The sequence below is a fragment of the Bos taurus genome, chromosome 1 (genome assembly GCF_002263795.3).
Source record: "Bos taurus isolate L1 Dominette 01449 registration number 42190680 breed Hereford chromosome 1, ARS-UCD2.0, whole genome shotgun sequence".
Classification (NCBI taxonomy): Eukaryota; Metazoa; Chordata; class Mammalia; order Artiodactyla; family Bovidae; genus Bos; species Bos taurus.
The window spans coordinates 72,919,577-72,943,291 of NC_037328.1; the positions used below are offsets into that span (position 1 = coordinate 72,919,577).

General features: G+C 48.1%; 1 protein-coding gene across 8 annotated transcripts in view; it reads left to right on the forward strand.

Moving 5' to 3' along the window:
• The window catches only part of TMEM44 (transmembrane protein 44), a 57,395-nt gene that overhangs the window by 11,325 nt on the left and 22,355 nt on the right, over window positions 1–23,715 (forward strand). For 6 of the 8 annotated variants that reach the window (XR_001500573.3, XR_001500575.3, XR_804253.4 and 3 more), the window contains 4 exon segments: window positions 469–639; window positions 2,009–2,149; window positions 3,769–3,873; window positions 16,153–16,311. Coding sequence is in view for 3 of the 8 variants with exons in the window: in XM_010801242.4 (XP_010799544.1) it covers window positions 469–639; window positions 2,009–2,149; window positions 3,769–3,873; window positions 16,153–16,311 (576 nt within the window). In the remaining 5 variants the exon portion in view is untranslated. 8 annotated transcript variants of the gene reach the window in all.

Genomic DNA, 23,715 nt, shown 5'->3' on the forward strand with positions numbered 1-23,715 from the left:
TGTAAGGAGCTGAGTCGTGACCAGGGTGAAAGGCACTCCAGTAGAGGGAGTGTCAGGTGTGAGGGACCCAGAAGTAGGAATTACTTGCTCCCCTTAGGGTGGAGGCGGTAAGGGATGGTTTCCCAGAGTTGATTTTAAGCCAGGTTCTGAGGGATGAATAGGAGTTCACCAGACAAAGGGGGCAACTGTTTTTTTGGCCTTGGCTCATGGCTTGTGGGTTCCTAAGTCCCTGACCAGGGATCGAACCTGTGTCCCCTGCCGTGAAAGAGTGCAGTCCACCAGACTGCCAGGGAATTCCCGGAAGCAGCTTGAAGCCCAGTGGAAACAACTCTTTGGGGGCTGGCGTTGGTCAGAGGGCTTGCCCTCCAACCTCTCACATCAAGGGGCCTGGGTCTTAGAATCAACCGAAGGGAGCTGGGTGAGGCGGCAGTGCTCCTCCCAGCCCAGCCCCTTCCTCTCTCTGCCCAGTGCCAGGGTAAGACATTTCCCTGCATCCACCTGTGGACCCGGCTCCTGTCAGCCCTGGCTGGTCTCCTCTACGCCTCAGCCATCGTGGCCCATGACCGGCGGCCTGAGTACCTGCTGCGGGCCACGCCCTGGTTGCTGACCTCGCTCGGCCGTGCAGCGCTGGACCTGTCTGTATCCACCCCGGGTCCCGGGGCTGGACTGCCTGTGTCTCCTCTCCCCTCTGCCCCACCACGCCCTCCTACCCGCTTGGTAGAAAGAATTCTTTCTCAGTGGCCAGGGTGGTGGTTTGAAGCCTAGGGCAGGCAGACACAATTGCAGCGTGCAATTATGTGTTTTTTTCTTTTTTCTTTTTTTTAAATAAGAAGAAGGATCTCTTGACTGGAGCTCTGTGAAACTGCAGAGAGGGAATGTGAACTTCTTGGCCCTGAGCTCAGAGAAGAGCCAGCTCCTGTCTCCATGCTGCTCCCCGCTGCTCTGGCCCCAACAACCCTCTGTGAATCTGTTTTCTCACCTTTGCCTTGTCTTTCTCATGGGCTGGAAAGGGCTTTGAGAGCTGACTTGGCCTGCACAGCTGATCCTGCACGTCCTGTCCTATTTGGTGCTGGAGCCTGGGGTGGGGAAGCAGGGAGAAAAGCTGTCCCCCTTTCTTGTCCCCAGGGGGATGTTGCCCGATGTGCTGACACCCCGGTGACCTTGCTGTGAGGGCCTCAAGGGCACACTAAGCTCAGACAGTGGCGGGTGGAGATGCTGACAGTGGATAAGCCTCGGCTGGCGAGGGAGTGTGTGAAAAAACCCTGTGGATTTAGCATAAAAGTTACGAAAAAGATTTTCTCACCTACATTGCCACAAACTCGATGGCTTAAGCCAAAGGAATTTATTCTCTCAGGTTTGGAGACCAGAAGCCCCAAGTCCAGACAGGGCCACACTCCCTCCAAAGGTTCCGAGAGAGAGTCTCGCCCTGCCTTTTCCGGCTTCAGGTGGGCTCCTGGGGTGCCTTGGTTCCTGGCAGCATAATTCCCATTTCTGCCTCTACCGTCACATGGCCCTTTTCCTTTTGTGCATCTCTGCCTGTCTTCTCTTCCTCTGAAGTTCCTGTTGTGGGACTTACCTTATCCGCCCTAGGCCACTGCCAACCTCATCTTAACTAACTCTTGATATCAGCAAAGACCCTGTTTCCAAATAAAGTCACATTCTGAGGTTCTGGGTGGATATGAATCTGGAGAGGACGCTGTTCAACCCACTACGTGTACCGTCCCTCCTAAGCCGAGGAAGATGGTTTTCACAATCCTTTGGTTTAACAAGTATTCACCAGGTGCTTGTTGGAGCACCTGGCTGGGTGGTGGGCCCTGGGGGGACAGAGAGAATTGGACCTGGCTCTGTCCTTAGATGGTCTTGTGTCTGCTCTGAGGCCTACCCTGGAAGGATGATTCTGGGGAGAGAGGGCGTCACTCCAGGGTGGAGCCCTCGGGGTGCCAAGGTAAAGGCAGCATCAGGCAACTGAAATTCTCTGCTTCCTTGAACCTTAACTTCCACTTCTCAGATCATTTTCCTTTCCTGCGTGATGAAGAGCAAGATGAGGCAGGTCTTGGGATTTGCCTCTGAAGCGGGAGAGAACCCCGACACCCAAGCCCTTCTGACCGGTGCAGAGAAGGAGGAAGAAAACCAGGAGGCAATGACCGAGGCAAGGTCTCCCAGCTGGATGGGGCCAACCAGTGTCTGTGCCCAGCGTGGGCAGAGGTGGAGAGCCTTGCCAGGGCCCAGCCTGGGAATCTGGAGGTCCCTTCGGTGTGGGCCAGTCAGTCACTTTAAAGAACTACTGTTATGCCCAATGCTGAGTGCCCTGAGAAAATAGGATCCTCTGTTTTTCCAAGTACAAAATATTTTTAAAGTTTTTTCTTTGATTGCTGCATGAACTTGAACATTTTTTAGCAATGTAGATAAAACAGTCAAATGTCCACTTATGCTATTTGGTAATTTACACATATATTGAAATTCACTTACTATATAAATTAATACTTGAGTTTAGAAGTAATGTGCTTTTGCCCTCGTTTGGTAAAAACTTATGTTCCTACTTTTGCATGCATTTGACACCCACAGCATCACCACCAATAACACAATTTTTTAAAAAGTTGATATTGCTAAAAAGCTGATTTTTAAAGTGTTGTTTACAGTAAGATCCGCCCTTTGCAATTATGTCATATCTGTAAATGTGTCTGTCTCTGTCTTTACTGATTTAATCAGGTGACCCCTGTAAGTAAGGAGAACTATGCTAACTGAGGGAGTTTGTCTTTGTCAGAAGTCCTTGACTGCAAATAATCGAACAAGTGCCTCATGATAAGACAGCTTGTAAAGACTTGAACAGAAAGCACCTCCCTCTTTTCTAAGATAATTTTTTCAGGAAAAAAAAAATCTAGTGTCCTATGAAGACTCTTCACTATTCTCATTTCTTTCAGAGTGGAAATGAGACTCCCTGTGAGTGAGCCAGGCCCACTCCTCCAAATGCTCTAGCTTTAACGGCATAATCTGACTGAGCTAATGAAACAGGAGATAGCGTGTAGGTATGGCCAAGCTAAAAGGGGAGATACAGGTTCTTGGACCAAAGATCCAAGTTCCCAGGAAGGCTCTGATGGGATGTTATTTTCATTCCATTCTAGAATCTGTTGTGAATTATATTCCAAAAGGGAGCTAAAATATTTCAGGAAAGCCCCATGTGTTTAGTGTTCTGAAGAGAGTAAGTAGAGCCTTCACCATCTCTTCAGCAGTCTTTACAGCTCTGGTTCTCAAAGTGTTGTCCCTGGACTAGCATCGCCCAAGAACTTGTTAGAAATGCAAATTCCAGGGTCCACCAAGCTCTACCAAAACACAGCTCAATTGTTTTAATAAGTCCTCCTGGTGCTTCTGATGCACAGTGAAGTTCGAGAACCACTTCTTCTAAAAGCATTTGTTTAGCACCCACCTACATGGTCTCCCAGCTTTGCCAAACTTTATAATTATCCCGGGAGCTTTTAAACTCTCCAGGTCAGTTCCACACTGGTTAAATAGGAATGTCTGGGGTTAAAAGCTAAACATTAGCTGTTTTTTAAGAAGCCCAGGTAGTTCCACTGTGCAGCAAAGTTTCGGACCCACCCACCTTCTGTGACATCAAAGAGACAGATAAGATACATCTTATAGGAAGTAGAAAGTGAGTTGTGCCATAAAAGAACAGAAAAAATACTGTAGGGATTCTTTTGAAGAAAATGGAATCCTGTTTTTAGAAAGTGTCTCCTTCTTCCTTTTTGTCTTCCTGTCTCCTTTTGAAAGAACTCGGATTGGGTGCCGCTCACCACACTCCCACACTGCAAGCCACTCCAGAGGATGGCAGCCATCAGTCGCTACATGGAGCTGACCATTGAACCGGTGCAGCAGGCAAGTGGCCGTGAGCCACAGCTGGGTGCCCAGAGGGTGGGGGGTAGTCATGGGAGGCTTCTTGGAGAGGTGACACTTTAACTGCAGGAGGGGCAGGATGAGTCAGGAAAGCATGTAAAAAAGAGCTTTTGAAGGCCTCGGTAGGGAGGAGGTGGTCAGATGAAGTGGAGCTGGGAAGATGAAAAGGTGGCGAAGAGGCAAGGTCACAGTATGGAAGCTGAGCATCATCCTGAGGATGACGGGAGTCCAGGAGACTTCAGGACTAGAGACTCAGGGTCAGTCATGCATTTTAGGGCCATCACTCAGGCCGTGCTGGGGGCAGATTAGAGAGAGGAGCCTATAAGCGGGTCAGTGAGGAACGGCTGCAAGTCCAAGAAAGAGGTGGTGTGGCCTGAACCAAGGTCAGAGCTGATGGAGACGCAGAGCTTCAGTGGAGTCAGTGGGTAGAGCAGTGGGAGCAGTGAGGGTATGGGGTGACTCCCGGGGTTCCGGCCTGTTCGTGGGGTCCTCAGGAGGAGGAGCGGAGAAGGCAATGGCACCCCACTCCGGTACTCTTGCCTGGAAAATCCCGTGGACGGAGGAGCCTGGTAGGCTGCAGTCCATGAGGTCGCCAAGAGTCGGACATGACTGAGCGATTTCACTTTCACTTTTCACTTTCATGCATTGGAGAAGGAAATGGCAACCCACTCCAGTGTTCTTGCCTGGAGAATCCCAGGGACGGGGGAGCCTGGTGGGCTGCCGTCTATGGGGTCGCACAGAGTCGGACACAACTGAAGCGACTTAGCAGCAGCAGCAGCAGCAGGAGGAGGAGAGTTGGAGGAAAGACTGAAAAAGGTGGTAAGACACCCACTTCACATCCCACACCCCACTAGGATGTTCCTGTCAAGGCTACAGTGACCTCCCTACCGCTAAATCCTGGGATAATGTCTGTCCTAGTTGAGATTCAACTCGTTCAGCCACCCGCTTCTTCCAGTTTCTGGGGCTCTCCTTGTCCTAGTTTTTCCGACTCCCCACTCCTGGCGGCTCCTCCCGGTGAGCTTGACTTCAAGGTTGCAGTGCCCCAGTTCCACCTCAGGAGGGCTCCCTTCTCTGATCCCATAGCCCCACCTGCCAGCCCTTGCGATCTCCCCTGCCTGTGTCTCCATCCTTTCTAGTCTTGGCTGCTCTGCTACCTCTTCATTATCATCACATGGCATCTCACACACCCCGTGTATAATATGGAATTCTGGATTTCCATGCCCAGACCGGCTCCCGCTCCTCTCCCTATCTTCCTCATGTCAGTGCAGTGGGGCAAACCCAGATCCTCCTCTTCTCCTCACTACATGCTTATGCCCATCTCACCTGTGGGCGAGTCTTGTAAATACTTCATTTAAAGTAGATCCAGGAACTTCCCTGGTGGTCCAGTGGTTAAGACTCTGCGCTTCCAATGCAGGGAACATAGGTATTGATCCCTGTTTGGGGAACTGAGATCCCACATGGCACGGACAAAACCAAAAAATGAATAAATAAAAATAAAGTAGATCCAACCTGGAGATTATCATATAAGTGAAGTAAGGAAGACAAGTATTATATGATGCCACTTTTATGTGGAATCTAAAAAATACTACAAATGAACTTATTTACAAAACAGAAATAGACTCACAGATATAGAAAACAAACTTATGGTTACCAAAGTGGAAGGGTAGGGGAAGGGATAAATTGGGAGCATGGGATTAACAGATGCACACAACTATGTATAAAATAGATAAATGACAAGATTTTGCTACATAGCACAGGGAACTATATTTAATATCTTGTAATAAACTATAGGGCTTCCCTGGTGGCTCAGGTGGTAAAGAATCTACATGCAATGTGGGAGACCTGGGTTCGATCCCTGGGTCAGGAAGATCCTATGGAGAAGGAAATGGCAACCCACTCCAGTATTCTTGCCTGGGAAATCCCGTGGACAGAGGAGTCTGGCAGGTATAATGAGAAAGAATTTTAAAAAAGAATATAGGCATATACAGGTGAATATGTATAACTGAGTCACTTTGCTGTACACCTAAAGCTAACATAACATTGTAAATCAACTGTACTTCAATTTAAAAAGTGGGAAACAAGTAGATCCAGGAGACTTGTCACTGGTTTGCCCCTCACTGCTATTTTTGTCCTATCCCCTCCACTTACAACCAGTAACCCTAAGGGTCTGTTTAAAACGTAAATTACATCTTGTTACTCTTTGGTTTAAAGCACTCCTCTGGCTTCCCTTGTGGCTCGGCTGCTAAAGAATCTGCCTGCAATGCAGGAGACCTGGGTTCAATCCCTGGGTTGGGAAGATCCCCTGGAGAAGGGAAAGGCTACCCATTCCAGTATTCTGGCCTAGAGAATTCCATGGACTGTATATAGTCCATGGGGTTGCAGAGTCGGACATGACTGAGTGACTTCACTTCACTTCTGGCTTCCCATTTCACACAGAATAGAATCTAATCTCCTAACACAGACCTGTTAGACCCTCCGAGACCCGTGCTTGCCCCATCCCTGACTGCCTCCACTTTTACCCCGCTTCACTCCTCTCTGGCTACACAGAATATCTCTTCATTCCTCTGCCTACATGCTCTTCCTCCTGATTTTTTTACATGTCTGCTTCTTTCTCATCTTTCTGTTCAGTAAAAACGTCACTTTCTCCGAAGGCCTTCTTCCCCCACCACCCAGTCAAATGGGTGTATTACCTCTTCTGCTGTTTTACTTTCAGTTCAGTTCAGTCACTCAGTCATGTCCGACTCTTTGCGACCCCATGAACTGCAGCACGCCAGGCCTCCCTGTCCATCACCAACTCCCAGAGTCCACCCAAACCCATGTCCGTTGAGTCGGTGATGCCATCCAACCATCTCATCCTCTGTCGTCCCCTTCTCCTCCTGCCCTCAATCTTTCCCAGCATCAGGGTCTTTTCAAATGAGTCAGCTCTTCGCATCAGGTGGCCAAAGTATTGGAGTTTCAGCTTCCATATCAGTCCTTGAACACCCAGGACTGATTTCCTTTAGGATGGACTGGTTGGATCTCCTTTTGTCCAAGGGACTCTCAAGAGTCTTCTCCAACACCACAGTTCAAAAGCATCAATTCTTCAGCACTCAGCTTTCTTCACAGTCCAACTCTCACATCCATACATGACCACTGGAAAAACCATAGCCTTGACTAGACGGACCTTTGTTGGTAAAGTAATGTCTCTGCTTTTGAATATGTTGTCTAGGTTAGTCATAACTTTCCTTCCAAGGAGTAAGCGTCTTTTAATTTCATGGCTGCAGTCGCCATCTGTATTACTTTATTACCTTTTAAAATGCTCTGCAAAGCACGTTTCATGATCTTTTACTTTTGTTTTCTGTCTCCTGCTTGGATATAAACTTTGTCTGCTTCTGTCTCATCTGCGTCAACCCTGGTGCATCGAGTCACAGGCTCTCAGCACAGGTGTGTTGGAACGAAGAGTTCAGTAGTAGGGGCCCCACTGAGCTGACCTTGGGACATGCTGACACTCAGAGTTTGGTCCTGATAGAGAGGTTTTACTTATTGTTGTTCCTTGGGAAGTGGGTGCAAATAGCCTGTATGTGATGTAAGTGAAGTTCAGGGAGATTCGGAGCACGTTTTCACAATTAAGAGCCTGTTTTGGCCATTAAACTCTTCTTCCATCGGGAGGGTGGGTGGGTAGGTGGGTGATTGGAAGCCCTGGGGAAAGCACAGGGAACCCTGGCAGCATCTGGCCAACACTTTACATTAGAAATTTTGAAATCATGGAATTTCTGAAAAATAATAATGCAAAATAAAAAAGTGATGCAAAATAAAGAACAATAATGGAAAAGTTGTGTTCACTTAAACGCAAGACTCCCTGTACCTGAGTCTTGAGAGGATGCCTGCTGGGAAACAGACTCTGGGAGAAGACTGTGTTCTCTTGTTCTCTTCCTTCTGTGTCCACCAGAGGGCGAGCGTTGTCTTCATGACAGTTCCCAGCTGGGAGCCTGGAGCCCTGCCTCTAGCCTGGGCAGAAGAGTCATCATTCCCGTGGTGGTCTGTTTATTAGGGCTAACTACCTGTCAGGCTCTGAGTAATTGATAAAAACCAACCCTTCTGGTGATGACTGTACTGGTCATAGTGCTTAGAGTGCTGGTCTAAGTGCTTTACATAGATTACATCATTTAATCCAAACACCCAACCCTTGAGGTTACCATGCTCATTTTACAGAGAAGGAAAAGGGGCCAGTTGAGGTTAGGCAGCTTGCTCAAGGTCACATGATCTGTTGGTGTTAGAACCAGGATTCATACCTGTCTCTACCCAGATCTGTGCCTTTCCTTACAGTTATACAGCTTCTTACTTGGCATAATGGCTGACACCCAGTAAATGCTTGATAAATGTTTTTTAAAATTATCATCAACACAAATTCTTATAACAACTTGAAGTAGATACAAGTGTTATTTCTATTGTTATAGAAATTGTTGAATTATTATTATGGTAAATTATTATATTTAATACTTTTATTATTGTTTTAGACTGAGGCACAGAGAGGGTTAACTCACTTGCCCAAGATCCCATAGTTAGAAAAATCTCAAAAATAGGTTTCATGATAAGCATGTCTGATTCCGGGCCCTGAGCTTTTATAGAAAGGACATGATTTTTATGCCGCCATTTCATGCCTGCTATGTTAGCAGATTTTTTTTTTTTTTTTAATGAGCATGTCCTGATGGGCATGTTGTGGTTTGGTATCGTGATGCCATGTGCTTTAATACACATCCAGTTTGGACTACCCTTTGAAACAGGCAAACGAGCCAGTGAGGTCCCTGCTCTTCCCAACATCCCCTCCTGAACACTGGCCTAATGAGAGATTTCCCGAGAGGCGCAGCTGGGGCTGGGCTGGGCCTGAGGGGCCGAGGGCGTGGGGTCCTCGGAGTCCACAACTCGCAGCATTTGAAACTCCATTTTATCTGTTGACTCAGGTGTGATCAGGCCTGGGGAATTTATAGATTCTTTCGTTGTTGTGGCTGGGAGGCCTCTGCTCCCCTCCTCCCTATGTCTCTGCCTGTGTTTCCTTTGTGGATTTTCCTCCCTTCCAGCTGACTCTCACAGGGATCTGTGCCCTTGACCTGTCTAGGGTTGCAGCCCTGCGTGATTTGGGGACCAGTATGAGCAGCTGTTCTTCTCATGTGTCCAGGGCGTTTACTAAACCTTACCCTCGTGACACCACTTAAGAGGAGGGCAGGCAGGGGCCACCAGCCCTGTCTATAGGTTAGAAAAGTGACGCTCAGGAGGACGAGGTTTCTTGCCAAGGTAACACAGTTAGCCGGTGGACACATGGTCTGGAAGGCAGGTTGTTCCCCCTGTGCTGTGTCAGTGTGATGACTGCCTGGCCCTGAAACCGCAGCCCACAGCCTCGAGGATCTTGCGGAAATCTGTGTGCCCTGTGAGGGGAAGCTGTCTTCTAAGACGGAAGAGAGATCAGTTCAGTTCAGTTCAGTTGCTCAGTGATGTCCAACTCTTTCCAACTCCATGGACTGCAGCACGCCAGGCCTCCCTGTCCATCACTAAATCCCAGAGTTTACTCAAACTCACGTCCATTGAGTCGGTGATGCCATCCAACCATCTCATTCTCTGTCGTCCCCTTCTCCTCCTGCCTTCAATCTTTCCCAGCATCAGGGTCTTTTCCAGTGAGTCAGTTCTTTGCATCAGATGGCCAAAGTATTGGAGTTTCAGCTTCAGCATCAGTCCTTCCAATGGATATTCAGGACTGATTTCCTTTAGGATGGACTGGTTGGATTTCCTTGCAGTCCAAGAGACTCTCAAGAGTCTTCTCCAACACCACAGTTCAAAAGCATCAGTTCTTCACCACTCAGCTTTATTTATAGTCAAACTCTCACATCCATACATGACTACTGGGAAAACCATAGCCTTGACTAGGCGGACCTTTTTTGGTAAAGTAATGTCTCTGCCTTTTAATATGCTGTCTAGATTGGTCATAACTTTCCTTCCAAGGAGCAAGTGTCTTTTAATTTCATGGCTGCAGTCACCATTTACAGTGATTTTGGAGCCCCTAAAAATAAAGTCTCTCACTGTTTCCCCATCTATTTGCCATGAAGTGATGGGACCGGATGCCATGATCTTAGTTTTCTGAATATTGAGTTTTAAGCCAACTTTTTCACTCTCCTCTTTCACTTTCATCAAGACGCTCTTTAGTTCTTCTTCACTTTCTGCCATAAGGGTGGTGTCATCTGCATATCTGAGGTTATCAATATTTCTCCTGGCAATCTTGATTCCAGCTTGAGCTTCATCCAGCCTGGCATTTTGCATGATGTACTCTGCATATAAGTTAAATAAGCAGGGTGACAATATACAGCCTTGTCGTACTCCTTTTCCTATTTGGAACCAGTCTGTTGTTCCATGTCCAGTTCTAATTGTTGCTTCCTGACATGCATACAGATTTCTCAAGAGGCAGGTCAGGTGGTCTGGTATTCCCATCTCTTTCAGAATTTTCCACAGTTTCCAAACCTTGTGCGCACCAGGACCCAGAGACCCCACAGAGACTGAAACAGAACTGGGTTTGAGTGTCCCCTGCAGAGGTACAGGTCAGCAGTGGCCTGCTGCAGGGGCAGGGGCTTTGGGTGCAGCATAAGCCCTCTTGGAGGAGGATACCACTAACCCACCATAGAGCCGCCAGAACTTACACAGGACTGGGGAAACAGACTATTGGAGGGCACAAACAGAACCTTGTGTGCACCAGGACCCAAGAGAAAGAGCAGTGACCCCACAAGAGACTGACCCAGACTTGCCCGTGAGTGTCCAGGATTCTCTGGCCAAGGCGTGGGTCGGCAGTGGCCTGCTGCAGGGTTGGGGGCAGTGAGTATAGCAGTGCATGCATGGGACATTTTGAAGGAGGCCGCCATTGTCTTCATTACCTCCACCGTAGTTTGAAAGTGAAAGTGAAGGCTGCTCAGTCCTGTCCGACTATTTGCGACCCCATGGACTGTAGCACACCAGGCCTCCCTGTCCATCACCAACTCCCAGAGTTTACTCAAACTCATGTCCATCGAGTCAGTGATGCCATCCAGCCATCTCATCCTTTATCGTCCCCTTCTCCTCCCACCTTCAATCTTTCCCAGGATCAGGGTCTTTTCAAATGAGTCACTTCTAGTTTGGCCCCAGGTAAATAACAGGGAGGGAACAAGCTCCACCCATCTTCAAAAAATTGGGTTAAAGATTTACTGAGCATGCCCACGCCCATCAGAACAAGACCCAGTTTCTCCCTCAGTCAGTCTCTCAGGAAGCTTCCATAAGCCTCTTATGCTTCTCCATCAGAGGGCAGACAGACTGAAAACCACAGTCACAGAAAACTATCCAATCTGATCACATGGACCACAGCCTTGTCTAACTCAATGAAACTATGAGCCATGCCATGTGGGGCCACCCAAGACATACGGGTCATGGTGGAGAGTTCTGACAAAATGTGGTCCATCAGAGAAGGGAATGGCAAACCACTTCAGAATTCTTGCCTTGAGAACTGCATGAACAGTATGAAAAGGCGAAAGGATAGGATACTGAAAGAGGAACTCCCTAGGTCGGTAGGTGCCCAATATGCTACTGGAGATCAGTGGAGAAATAACTCCAGAAAGAATGAAGAGATGGCGCCAAAGCAAAAACAACATCCAGTTGTGGATGTGACTGTTGATGGAAGTAAAGTTCGATGTTGTAAAGAGCAATATTGTATAGGAACCTGGAATGTTAGGTCCATGAATCAAGGCAAACTGAAAGTGGTCAAACAGGAGATGGCATCAACATTTTAGGAATCAGTGAACTAAAGTGGACTGGAATGGGTGAATTTAACTCAGTGACCATTATATATACTACTGTTGGCAGGAATTCCTTAGAAGAAATGGAGTAGCCATCATGGTCAACAAAAGAGTCTGAAATGCAGTACTTGGCTGCAATCTCAAAAATGACAGAATAATCTCTCTTCATTTCCAAAGCAAACCACTCAATATCACAGTAATCCAAGTCTATGCCCCAACCAGTAATGCTGAAGAAGCTGAAGTTGAACGGTTCTATGAAGACCTACAAGACCTTCTAGAACTAACACCCCAAAACGATGTCCTTTTCATCATAGGGGACTGGAATGCAAAAGTAGGAAGTCAAGAGATACCTGGAGTAACAGACAAATTTGGCCTTGGACTATAGAATGAAGCAGACCAAAGGCTAATAGAGTTTTGCCAAGAGAACGCATTGCTGCTGCTGCTGCTGCTAAGTTGCTTCAGTCGTGTCCGACTCTGTGCGACCCCATAGATGGCAGCCCACCAGGCTTCCCCGTCCCTGGAATTCTCCAGTCAAGAACACTGGAGTGGGTTGCCATTTCCTTCTCCAATGCATGAAAGTAAAAATTGAAAGTGAAGTTGCTCAGTCATGTCCAACTCTTAGCAACCCCTTGGACTACAGCCTACCAGGCTCTTCCATCCATGGATTTTCCAGGCAAGAGTACTGGAGTGCGGTGCCATTGCCTTCTCCGAGAGAACGCACAGGTCATAGCAAACACCCTTTTCCAACAACACAAAAGAAGACTCTACACACGGTCATCACCAGGTGGTCAATACAGAAATCAGATTGATTATATTCGTTGCAGCCAAAGATGGAGACGTTCTATGCTGCTGCTGCTGCTGCTAAGTCGCTTCAGTTGTGTCCGACTCTGTGCGACCCCATAGACGGCAGCCCACCAGGCTCCACCATCGCTGGGATTCTCCAGGCAAGAACACTGGAGTGGGTTGCCATTTCCTTCTCCAATGCATAAAAGTGAAAAGTGAAAGTGAAGTCGCTTCAGTTGTGTCCGACTCTGTTTGACCCCAGGGACTGCAGCCCACCAGGCTCCTCCATCCATGGGATTTTCCAGGCAAGAGTACTGGAGTGGGATGCCATTGCCTTCTCCAGGAGACGCTCTGTACAATCAGCAAAAACAAGACCGGGAGCTGACTGTGCTCACATCATGAACTCCCTATTGCCAAATTCAGACTTAAACTGAAGAAAGAAGGGAAAACCCCTAGACCATTCAGGTATGACCTAAATCAAATCCCTTACAATTATACAGTGGAAATGACAAATAGATTCCAGGGATTATACAGTTCCTGAAGAACTATGGACGGAGGTTCATGACGTTGTACAGGAGATAGTGATCAAGACCATCCCCAAGAAAAAGAAATGCAAAAAGGCAAATGGTTGTCTGAGGAAGCCTTACAAATAGCTGTGAAAAGAAGAGAAGCAAAAAGCAAAGGAGAAAAGGAAAGACATACCAGTTTGAATGCAGAGTTCCAAAGAATAGTAAGGAGAGATAAGAAAGCCTTCCTCAGTGATCAATGCAAAGAAATAGAGGAAAACAATAGAATGGGAAAGACTAGAGATCTCTTCAAGAAAATTAGAGATGCCAAGGGAACATTTCATGCAAAGATGGGCTCAATAAAGGACAGAAATGGTAGGGGCCTAACAGAAGCAGAAGATATTAAGAAGAGGTGGCAGGAATACACAGAAGAACTGTACAAAAAAGATCTTCACGACCCAGATAATCACGATGGTGTGACCACTCACCTAGAGCCAGACAGCTGGAATGTGAAGTCAAGTGGGTCTTAGGAAGCATCACTACAAACAAAGCTGGTGGAGGTGATGGAATTCCAGTTGAGCTATTTCAAATCCTAAAAGATGATGCTATGAAAGTGCTGCACTCAATATGCCAGCAAATTTGGAAAACTCAGCAGTGGCCACAGGACTGGAAAAGGTCTGTTTTCATTCCAATCCCAGAGAAAGGCAATGCCAAAGAATGCTCAAACTACCACATAATTGCACTCATCTCACACCCTAGCAAAGTAATGCTCAAAATTCTCCAAGCCAGGCTTCAACAGTACATGAACCATGAACTTCCAGATGTTCATGCTGGATTTAGAAAAGGGAGAGGAACCAGAGATCAAATTGCTAACATCTGTTATATCATCAGAAAAAGCAAGAGAGTTCCAGAAAAAATCTACTTCTGTTTTATTGACTATGCCAAAGCCTTTGACTGTGTGGGTCACAACAAACTGTGGAAAATTCTTCAAGAGATGGGAGACCAGACCACCTGACCTGCCTCCTGAGAAATCTGTATGCATGTGAGGAAGCAACATTTAGAACTGGACATGGAACAACAGACTGGTTCCAAATCAGAAAAGGAATACGTCAAGACTGTGTATTTAGCGTATATACAGAATACATCATGAGAAATGCTGGGCTGGATGAAGCTCAAGCTGGAATCAAGATTGCTGGGAGAAATATCAATAACCTCAGATATGCAGATGACACCACTCTTATGGCAGAAAGCAAAGAAAGAACTAAAGAGCCTCTTGATGAAGAAGGAGAGTGAAAAAGTTGGCTTAAAATTCAACATTCAGAAAACTATGGGACCATGGCATCTGATCCCATCACTTCATGGCAAATAGATGGGGAAGCAAGGGAAACAGTGAGATACTTTATTTTGGGGGGTGGGGGCTGTAAATGATGACTGCAGCCATGAAATTAAAAGACACTCCTTGGAAGAAAAGTTATGACCAACCTAGACAGTATATTAAAAAGCAGAAACATTACTTTGCCAACAAAGGTCCATCTAGTCAAAGCTATGGTTTTTCCAGTAGTCATGTATAGATGTGAGAGTTGGACTGCAAAAAAAGCTGAGCACCGAAGAATTGATGCTTTTAAACTGTGGTGTTGGAGAAGACTCTTGAGAATCCCTTGGACTGCAAGGAGATCCAGCCAGTCCATCCTAAAGGAAATCAGTCCTGAATATTCATTGGAAGGACTGATGCTGAAGCTGAAACTCCAATACTTTGGCCACCTGATGTGAAGAACTGACTCATTTGAAGAGACCCTGATGCCAGGAAAGATTGAAGGCGGGAGGAGAAGGGGATAACAGAGATGGTTGTTAACATAAGATGGATAACATAAGATGGTTGGATGGCATCACCGACTCGATGGACGTGAGTTTGAGTAAACTCCGGGAGTTGGTGACGTACAGGGAAGCCTGGTGCTGTATACAGTCCATGGGGTCACAAAGAGTCGGACACAACTGGGCGACTGAGCTGAACTGAAACCCCAGCCCATAGCCTCGAGGATCCCTGTGGAAACCTGTGTGCCCTGTGGGAGGAAGCTCTCTTCTGAGATGGACAGAGAGATAGATGATAGATAGATAGATATGGGTGCTTGCTAAGTCGCCTCAGTCGTGTCCAACTCTTTGAGAATCTATGGACTATAGCCTGCCAGGCTTCTCTGTCCATGGGATTCTTCAGGCCAGAATACTGGAGTAGGTTGCTGTTTCCTCCTCCAGGGGATCTTCCCCAACCAGGGATCGAGCCTGCGTCTCATGTCTCCTGCATTTGTGGGGCCACCTGGGAAGTCTAGATAGATAGATAATCTCATAAGTTTCTTCCTCCCTTAACCCTTCCCAAGGCACTCTCATAGGCTGCTGGCAGGTGTGTTGGTTAAGCCTCTATGGACTGCACTTTTGGCAAGTGGAAGTAAGAATGAAAGCCGCTCAGTCATTTCCAGCTTTTTGCAACTGCATCGACTGTACAGTCCATTGAATTCCCCAGGCCAGAATACTGGAGTGGGTAGCCATTCCCTTCTCCAGGGGATCTTCCCAACCCATGGATCAAACCCAGGTCTCACGTATTGCAGGCATATTCTTTACCATTGAGCCACAAGGGAAGCCCTACTTTTGCCAAGAGCTATCCAAATGACAAGTGTGCGTACCTTCTGACTCAGCAATTCCACTTCTAAGAATTTATCCTGTATATCCAGAAATTTTGAATGTAAAATATAATTTACCACACTCAGTAATGATTGTAAAAGCAAGAGATTGGGAATACCCTAAAACATCCATCAGCAGGGGACTGGTTAAACAGATTGTGAACACCTATACAATGCTACAAAAACAGATCTGCTGTAGTACTATTTCTAAGGCATGTTGTTAAGTGGAAAAGAAAGGAAGATGCATAAGAGACTATAGAGTGTACTACTGTTAGTGGAAGTGGGGGGAACGTGTCCACGCATTTGCTCGTGTGTGCACAGAAAGTTTGGAAGGACACGCAAACGAGTGCTGGCTGCCTCTAGGGGGAGCTCGGTGGCTTCGGGAGGATGGTGGAGACCGCCGCATGCTACATCCTTTCCTACCTTTGGAACCCTGAAGGACACGAACGCCCTGACAGTGCAAAAAATAAAGATGCAAACTAAGTCTCTGCCTGCCCTTCCCCACACACCTTGCAGGTGAGCTGCAGTGCCAGCAGGCTGCCTGGCGACGGACAGACAGACACAGGAGCCACGTCCCTGCAGGAGCCCCCCTCCTACCCTCCGGTCCAGGTCATCCAGGCCCGTGTGTCGTCCAGCAGCTCCTCCCAGGTCTCTTCCATCAACTCCGACCTCGAGGTACGTGCGGGGTCTGCTGGTGGGTGTGTGTGTCCTCCTTCACCCGGGCTTGCCCGTGCCTCCATGGTACCTGCATCTCTCTGCTCCTCCACGTCGACCTCATGCCTGCTGAATAGTGAATAAGCATCTTCCAAGGACTTTCGGACACAGTCCGCGCTGGGGAGGACTTTCTGTGGTCAGATGAGTCAGGGAAGCTCTGCACACTGAGTCACTGGAAACAGTCATGTCTTAGAGAAATAAATGCTGAATGACAAACTTTTTAAAGAGGCTCCATGGTTCCCAAACCCATGTGACCAGGGAAGCCTTTCTTCCCCCTCAAGGAGCACCAGCTGCTCCCTGTGGTGCTGTCATGGTGATACACGGAGGCCCTTGGAGGGCATCCTGCCTGGCACTTTCATAAGCTTTGCCTCATTGTGAATTTTTGGATCTGCGAACAAGACACATCACATTCTGTGATACAGAAATGGGTATAATTCTCAGGCCTGTGGTCCTGTCCCTCTCGGCCCCACAAGCTCCCCACAGAAGGAAGTTTCCCTTTGCAGCCAGTGAGAACAAGGAGAGCATCATGGACAGGTGGTGTCAGTGGGGGATACCTTCGGTCTGGGTTGGTTGGGTTCTCCCACTCTTTTGATGTTTAAATACCTTTTTATAACTTGATGATAATAGGAAGTGGTTAGTTGATGCTGAGGTTTTGGTTTTGGTCGTAGTGGCCTTATTTGGCAAAGTAATGAGCCAGAGGTCCCGAGTCAGTCCCCCATACTTGTTGAACTCATAGTGAACCTGGAAATCTGAAAGACTTGGAGCCTGTGATTTTCAGGGGTAGAGTCCAGACCCTGTGGCGTAGGCTCCAGGCCATGCACACCTGCCCGGGCCTTGTGCCCTTCCTTGCCCTGACCTATATGTCCCCCTTGGCCATGGACTGCTCCCTTGTCCCCAGGGTTCTGGGCCTTTCTTCCTGGGTCTTCTCTGGCCCAGTTTCCACATGTCAGAATCATACCCAGATACCACCTACTCCCCCACCCCACACACACCCCAGGGATTAGAGCCTCCCTCCCTGGGGTGCCCACAGCCCATACATCTCTTACACCCCTTCTGTTGTGTGCCCTGTGGCCTGGAGGGCTGCAGGGACCTGCCTCCCCTGCCAGGCTGTGCACAGGCTTCTAGGTCTGGAGGCCTGGGCTGCCCTCATCTTTATCTCTCCGTCCCGGACCAAACACAGCTGGTCCCTGAGAGCTTGGGTTTTGAGGGAGAGATTCTATTTCAGACCAGAGACCACTCAGGGTCCATGTATCCCCAAGTCCTGCATTCGATGCTGTTTGTTTCTTGGGTTTGATCCAGAGTGGGCAAGACACCCAAGGTGCATGGCTTGGCGACTGGGAGCCAGCAGTCCAGGCTGAGTCCAAAGCTCCAGGGAGAGAGGGAGCCTGAGCACAGAGTGTGTTCAGTGAGGGGAAGGGATGAGTTGGTGAGATGGGGAGGGGGAAGAGGGAGGGAGAGAGTAGGAAGCTATACTCACTCTCACTCTGTGGAAACCCTAACTGAGGTCAGGATTGGACCGTGACCTTGGAAAGTTTGGAAATTTGTCTCTGTGACTGTTCTGGGCCATTTCTGTGTTTTCCAGCCCTTTCCCTTCCTCTCCTCCATTCTCTCTCTTTTTAGACATTTATTTGCTTAACTACGTAAATTCCAAGGGGATGGGATCACACTCATAAGTGAGGCAAGTGGAAATGAGTACGTTTGCACTCGTTAAATAAGAAATATATTTTTAGAAGCTCAGCTGCCCCCATCCCCCACCCCGAACCCCTGCCTTCCCCCAGCACAGTCCTCCTGCTTCATTACCTGAAACACATGTACACGACACGTGGCAAAGCCCTGAGTCCTGAATAACTGAGAAGCTCACTAGACATAGACACTGCAGCTAAAATGGGATTATAAACCTCCCAGTTCAGACTGTTGAATATGCGAGCAGGGGACAGTGTAGCTTGTCGGATGTGTGACCCTTCGGGTCTTCTGCTAATCTGTTTATGCTCTTCTTAAAAGTAAGATGTGTTTATTGTAGAAATTTTGGAAGATGTTCAGTTCAGTTCAGGCACTCAGTCGTGTCTGATTATTTGCGACCCCATGGACTGCAGCACTCCAGGCTTCCCTGTCCATCACCAACTCCTGGAGTTTATTCAAACTCACGTCCATCGAGTCAGTGATGCCATCCAACGATCTTATCCTCTGTTATCCCCTTCTCCTCCCACCTTCAATCTTTCCTGGCATCAGGGTCTCTTCAAATGAGTCAGTTCTTCACATCAGGTGGCCAAAGTATTGGAGTTTCAGCTTCAGCATCAGTCCTTCCAATGAATATTCAGGACTGATTTCCTTTAGGATGGACTGGTTGAATCTCCTTGCAGTCCAAGGGACTCTCAAGAGTCTTCTCCAACACCACAGTTCAAAAGCATCAGTTCTTCGACACTCAGCTTTCTTTATGGTCCAACTCTCACATCCATACATGACTACTGGAAAAACCATAGGTTTGACTAGATGGACCTTTGTTGACAAAGTAATGTTTCTGCTTTTTAATATGCTATCTAAGTTGGTCATAGCTTTTCTTCCAAGGAGCAAGTGTCTTTTAATTTCATGGCTGGAGTCACCATTTGCAGTGATTTTGGAGCCCCCCAAAATAAAGCCTGTCACTGTTTCCATTGTTTCCCCATCTATTTGCCATGAAGTGATGGGACTGGATGCCATGATCTTAGTTTTCTGAATGTTGAGTTTTAAGCCAATTTTTTCACTTTCCTCTTTCACTTTCATCAAGAGGCTCTTTAGTTCTTCTTCACTTTCTGCCATAACGGTGGTGTCATCTGCATACCTGAGGTTATTGATATTTCTCCCGGCAATCTTGATTCCAGTTTGTGCTTCTTCCAGCCCAACGTTTCTCATGATGTACTCTGCATATAAGTTAAATAAGCAGGGTGACAATACACAGTCTTGATGTACTCCTTTCCCGACTTGGAACCAGTCTGTTGTTCCATGTCCAGTTCTAACTGTTGCTTCCTGACCTGCATACAGATTTCTCAAGAGGCAGATCAGGTGGTCCGGTATTCCCATCTCTTGAAGAATTTTCCACAGTTTGTTGTGATCCACGCAGTCAAAGGCTTTGGCATAGTCAATAAAACAGAAGTAGATGTTTTTCTGGAACTGTCTTGCTTTTTTGATGATCCAACAGATGTCAATTTGATCTCCAGTTCCTCTCCCTTTTCTAAATCCAGCTTGAACATCTGGAAGTTCATGGTTTATGTACTGTTGAAGCCTGGCTTGGAGAATTTTGAGCATTACTTTGCTAGCGTGTGAGATGAGTGCAATTGTGTGGTAGTTTGAGCATTCTTTGGCATTACCTTTCTTTGGGATTGGAATGAAAACAGACCTTTTCCAGTCCTGTGGCCACTTCTGAGTTTTCCACATTTGGAAGGTGTAATGATGAAAATTAAGCTGTAAGCCTGTCAGTCAACCAGCAGCAGCTCAGGGTGGTGGGATGGGGTGGTCTCCCTGGCTTTTCAGAGCAGTATTTCTTAAAGATTCTGGATCCTTGATGGTTGAAGGGCAGCAAGAGGGTATTTTACTTGATGAGTGTGATGCCGCATTCACCCACCTGTTCCGTCACTCGCTCTTTCAGCAAGCATGTTCTGAGGGGGGCGGGATTTGAAAGCAAACCTTCTGAGGACAGGTGAGCCGTCCTGACCCACCTCACCAGGTGGGAGGCCCTTGGTAGGTTGGCCACAGCCTGACTGTGACCTTGCTCCTCCAGACCACACACCAAAGGGGCTGAGGCCTGCGGTCAGATGCTGGGCCCCATGTCGCCACTTCCTCTGGTTTGCAGCCTTTCTTGCTCCCAGCATTGTACAGTTCAGATGTTTTGTAATGCTGGGCTGCAGCAGCCGGGGCATCTGTCTCTACTCTCTGGCCACAGTGGGCATCCTCGCCCTTGACCTCCTCTTATTGTCTGTGTCTATTGCCAACCAGCTGGGCTTCCGCCTGACCCTCGGGTACAGAAGGGAGCGTTTACGCATTCCCACTGTGAGGCCCTGGAGACATCCTGTGTGGCTAAGGTGATGTGTTTACCTCCTGTGTGGTCTTTGGCCTTTACAGTTTTGTGACTTAACTCTCAGAGGGTGGCTTTGTGGCTTTGGGGCACATACTGAGGGATTTGAAGACCCACTTCCTGCCATGCTGGGGGAGGTGGCGAGAAGAACGGCCCCTCAATACCACATACACTGTATCACATCACTCAGCTCACTAAGCATTTTAAGACCGTTGCTCACGGTGGTTGAGGTTGTGTCATGAGCCACACATGGTGTGTTCTATACTCACAAACACTGTTTGGTATAATCCTTCTAACAGCCCGAGGCAAAGACCTTTAAATATTTGTTTCCCAGAAGAGAAAACTGGGATTAAGTGAGTTTAAGTAACATGCCCAAGAAAACATCATCACCATTATCATAGTTATAATTGGCAGACCTGGGGATCTGAACCTGGCTCAGAAGTCTGGCTCAGAAACCCTGTCGTTACCCACTACACCCCACTGCCTCAGCAGGAACTCCCCAGGGCGGTATTATCTATCGTTCTCATCATACAGATGAAAAACTCTCCATAGGACTCCCTCCGCTCACCTGTGCCCTGCCTTTGTTCTCAGGCAAGGCCCTGTCTAACAGACAGGATAAAACATTGGGATTTACCAGGAATTTCAGTGATGCAGAACACACAAGAGAAGGGAGGGATCAGACAGATAAGATGTGGAAACTTGCCTGAAGGGAGAATTGGGTTATTTTCACTGATCCTTGAAGTGTGCACCAGCTGGGCTGGTCAGGGCACCGGATGAATGGCGCCAGAGCCTGAGTGTGACCTGTGACTCTGTGGAGAGGTCATTTGTGTGGGCTGCATGGATTTCTGCATGTCTCCACAAGAGAGGGCACATTCCACAGGGACCGTGCCCACTCACTCCCTCGGCCATTAAACACGAGGTAGCCCCACTCCTAGCACAGCTGTCCGAGGGCATCCTGAGCACCTGTGGAGGAGGGGTCAGCAGCCGCAGTCTGTGGGTGGGGGGCTGGGCCCACAGGGAGCAGGACTTTCCAGCCAGCCTCCTCACTTGCCAGGACAGGGGCCATCCCCTGCTTCATGAGTGCAGGGTCGCCCTCGTGTTGAGACTACTCCTGTGCCTTTAAAGGTTTTCCCCTGCTAGCCTCTGGGATGCAAGAAAGGACTGAGTCCCTCTTGGTGAGGAAGGAGCACTTAGTCATTTTTTTCCCTTCTGTGCTTCTGAGCGATGCTGTCGACCTGGTGTAAGAAGCTTTGTAGGAATTCTGCAGGGAGGCTGTTTCTGTCAATGAAAGAAAGTCTGCATGTTGAGAATGACTGGCTGGAGCCGGCACAGAGTGTGTGTGTGTGTGTGTGTGTGTGTGTGTGTGTGTGTGTGTGTACAGAGCCAAACACCAGGTATCTGATTGCTGTCTGAAGAGGCTCCAGTCCCAGCCCCCATGTCTTGCTAATTCTGTGCCTGAGGCTCTTGACAACCTTGACAATAAGCACTGCTTGTTCCAGACCCTGCTTCCAGCACCCGCAGGTCAGGACAGAGGCCTCTGATGTTTGTCCTTCTTAAAGCCACATCATTCTTTTAAGGAAAAAACAATTAGTTAATAAAAAGAACCACACATCATCTCTGGTGGCTCAGACAGTAAAGAATCTGGCTGCAATGTGGGAGACTGGGTTCGACCCCTGGGTTGGGAAGATCCTCTGGAGGAGGGCGTGACAACCCCCTGCAGTATTCTTGCCTGGAGAATCCCATGGACAGAGGAGCCTGGCAGGCTACAGTCCATGGGGTCTCAAAGAGTCAAATACAACCGAGAGACTAACACGCCCACATACACTGACTCTAAAAGTCCTAGTTTTAAAAGAAAATACATATAAGTATGAAGAAAGAGGCCAGAACATTCCAATAGGCCCCAAAGGCTAGAAATCAAGTTCAGGGTGTGGTATCTGCCCTGCCCAGATCTGTGTGCTCCTATGTGTCCTGTGGCCAAGAGAGATGGTATGTCTGGAAGTGTGTGGAGAGTGAGCTGGTTCCCCCTGGGGTGAGGAGAGACTCTCCACTGGGCCCTGAGGGCAGCAGAGCTGAGGAGAAGAGAGGGTGCTGAGCAGGGATGGGGCTTGTTAGGCTCTCACCTGCCTGGTGGCCATGCTTCTGCACTGGACTCCTTGGGTTTGAGTTTCTCCCTTTGTAAACAGGAATCAGGAGACCTCCCCTGCCTACATTACAGAGATTGTGAGGATCAAATGGGGGTGCTGCTGGGGCTCTGCAAGCCTGTCGATGGTTCTAGATGCGGTGCGGTGGACAGCAGGGTGGCTGGACACCCATGCTGGCCCTGAGTCCCTGAGCCAGGCAGCGTGGTTCATCTTTCTGAACTTGCTCTGTAAGTGAAGATAATGAGCTCAGGGAGCTGGTGAGGCTCTGACAAAGCACCGTTCCTGCAGATGCTCAGCTGTGGACCAGGTCATCGTTCAGGTCCCACTTAGCAGTGACTCTAGGTGTGAAGGTGTGTAGCTGGGGGAGGTAGGTGGAGGTTAGTCACACTGAGTCAGTTCTTTGGGTCTGAGCAGCACATGAATAGCAAAATTTCTTCCAAAACCCCCACAAATATACAATGTTATATGTTAGCTATATCTCATATTTTAAAGGGTGAAAAAGATTTTTAAAGAATCAGGAATAGGAACCAAGGTTGCCAGGGCCAAGGTTGCCTGGTGGTCCTAGAGTTTGGCTTAAATACAGTATTTGTAAATCCCTGTGACTGGAGTAGAAACGGCCTTTTTCCCAACCCCTGCTGCCCACCGTTGTGATACACATGGCTTATCCATCTCGACCCTTCATGCCAACCTTGGCATGTCCCTGCAGTGAAACTGTCATCTTTATTAAGGAAACCAGCCCTCCGTGGGTCAGAACTCCTCTCTCACTGATCCAGGTCACCAGGGGCCTTGCACATAGCACTCCATGGCTTGTGACCCATTTTGCTATCTCACATCCCATTTTACTCAGTACAGACCAGGAAGGAAGAGCTGAGTAGGAAGTTTGAGCTGGTCAGTTCAGTCACGCAGCTGTGTCCGACTCTTTGCAACCCCACGGACTGCAGCTCCAGGCTTCTCTGTCCATCGCCTACTCCCGGAGCTTACTCAAAACTCATGTCCATTGAGTCGGTGATGCCATCCAACCATTTCATCCTCTGTCGTCCCCTTCTCCTCCTGCCTTCAATCTTTCCCGGTATCAGGGTCTTTTCAAATGAGTCAGTTCTTTGCATCAGATGGCCAAAGTACTGGAGTTTCAGCTTCAACATCAGTCCTTCCAATGGATATTCAGGACTGATTTCC